General features: G+C 69.7%; 1 protein-coding gene across 3 annotated transcripts in view; it reads right to left on the minus strand.

The window, feature by feature from the left end:
- LOC121660720 (ankyrin repeat domain-containing protein 39-like) overlaps positions 1-1,411 on the minus strand; it is a 3,444-nt gene extending 2,033 nt beyond the window's left edge. The window contains exons 1-3 of one of the 3 annotated variants that reach the window (XM_042020163.1): positions 1,349-1,411; positions 1,189-1,287; positions 198-301 (exon numbers count right to left, since the gene is read on the minus strand). In XM_042020163.1, coding sequence (XP_041876097.1) covers positions 198-301; positions 1,189-1,234 — 150 coding nt within the window. In that variant the 5' untranslated portion in view covers positions 1,235-1,287; positions 1,349-1,411. Of the gene's footprint in view, positions 1-197; positions 302-462; positions 940-1,188 lie in introns of those variants that run through there. The other 2 variants (XM_042020162.1, XM_042020161.1) reach the window with 2 other exon arrangements.
- Positions 1,412-1,997: the final 586 nt, after the last annotated feature.

Here is a 1,997-nt window from a genome sequence, read left to right on the forward strand (position 1 = left end):
CGTGTACCCCGTGCCCCCCGTGCCCCGTACCAGGGCCGTGTACCCCGTGCCCCGTACCAGGGCCGTGTACCCCGCCAGGCCGGGCCCCCCGTGCCCCGTACCAGGGCCGTGTACCCCGTGCCCCCCGTACCACGGCCGTGTACCCCGTGCCCCCCGTACCAGGGCCGTGTACCCCGTGCCCCCCGTGCCCCCCGTACCAGAGCCGTGTACCCCGCCAGGTCGGGCTCCGCGGGGTCCCCGCGCCGCTCCAGCAGCTGCAGCACCCGCGCCTCGTCCCCGTCCCGCGCCGCCGCCCAGATCCCTGCGGGCACCGGGGCTGGGTCAGGCAGGGACGGACCCCCGGGCCCACCCCGGACCCCTCCGGTACCGGTACCCCAACCCAGAGCCCCCCGAGCTCCCCCGGTACCGGTACTCGGGCCCTCCTGTACCCCCAGCCCCGGAGCCCCACGGAACCCCCCGGACCCCGCTCGAAGTCCATCTCGGACAGGCTCTGGTGCACGCTGGGCACGGCCACCCGTCCCGGGCAGCACGGACCGGGCATCGCCACCCGGCCGGGGCAGCACGGAGCGGGCGGCGAGCGGCGACCACCGGCCATGGCCCCGCCGGGAGCGGGGGGAACGGAAAGGGCCGAGGGGAGACGGAAAGGGCCGAGGGGAGACGGAAAGGGCCGAGGGAAGACGGAAAGGGCCGAATAAGAACGGGAAAGGCCGAGGGAGATCGGGAAGTGTCGAGGGAAGCCGAGAAAGGCCGAGCGAAGGAGTGAAGAGCCGAAGAGATGCGGAAAATGCCGAAGTGGGCGAGAAAGCGCCGAGTGAAGACGGAAAGAGCCGAAAGAGGATGAACGGGGCCGGAAAATGCCGAAGGAAACCGGGAAGGGCCGAAGGAAGACGGGAAGAGCCGAAAGCGGCCGAAGGGCCCCCCCCCTCCGGCCGTTAGGGCGCATGCGCACTCTCCAGTTCCCGCCCATCGCAGAGCCCGGGTGCCGCCGCCAGGGGGCGCCAGCGGCCGCGCGAAGCCCCCTGAGGGGACCCGGGGATCTCCCCCGGTTTTGGGGTCCCCAATCCCCCCTTCCCCCAGCAATGGGGGTCCCAGGGCTCCCCTTCCCCACTATGGGGACCCACGCTTCATCCCCCCCGGTTTTGGGGTCCCCAATCCCCCCTTCCCCCAGCAATGGGGGTCCCAGCTCACCCCTTCCTGTGCTCTGGGGTCTCAGGGATCCCAGCCCGTCCTCCATGAGGTTCCAGGGATCATCTGCCCCCAGTTTTGGGGTCCCCAAGCCTCACCCCCACCCAGAAATGGGGGTCCCAGGGCTCTCTCCCCGTTATGGGGTCCCCAGGCCTCACCCCCACCCAGAAATGGGGGTCCCAGGGCTCCCCCTCCCCGTTTATGAGGATCTCAGGGCTCCCCTTCCTCTACTCTGGGGTGCCAGGAATCCCAGCCCCCTCCCCCCAAGGGGTCCCAGGGATCACCCCCACACTTTTATGGGGTCCCAAGCCTCAGCCCCCACCCAGAAACGGGGGTCCCAGGGCTCCCCTGCCCGCTGTGGGGTCCCAGCGTTCACCCCCCAGCAGCAATGGGGCTCCCAGCGCTCCCCCTCCCCGTTACGGGATCCCAGCACTGCCCCGCGCCCCCAGCCCCATTTCCCACGCCCCGGCCGTCCCCTGACCCCATTCCCCGCGCCCCCCCCCCCGGATCCCGGTCCCGTTTCCTGCTCCTTTCCCAGCAGAGCCTCCCCGGGGACCCCCCCGCGCTGACCCCGGGCCCGGCCCAGCCCCCCCGCCTGGGAACGGCTCCGCTTTGCCCTTTTATAGCCCCGCCGGAGCTTTTTCCGTGAGCTCAGCACGGGAGGGGGCCCAGAGCCCCCCCCCAGAACCAACCGCGGCCCCCGCGGGCGCCGCTTTCAGAGAGAAATCCGGGATTTTCGGGTTTTTCGGTTTTTTTTTTTTTTTTTTTTTTTTTTTTTTGGAACTCCTTTTATTATTAATATAAAAATACTC

The sequence above is a fragment of the Corvus kubaryi genome, unplaced genomic scaffold (genome assembly GCF_017639235.1).
Source record: "Corvus kubaryi isolate FWS band 111438036 unplaced genomic scaffold, C.kubaryi_AGA036_p1.0 36848, whole genome shotgun sequence".
Classification (NCBI taxonomy): domain Eukaryota; kingdom Metazoa; phylum Chordata; class Aves; order Passeriformes; family Corvidae; genus Corvus; species Corvus kubaryi.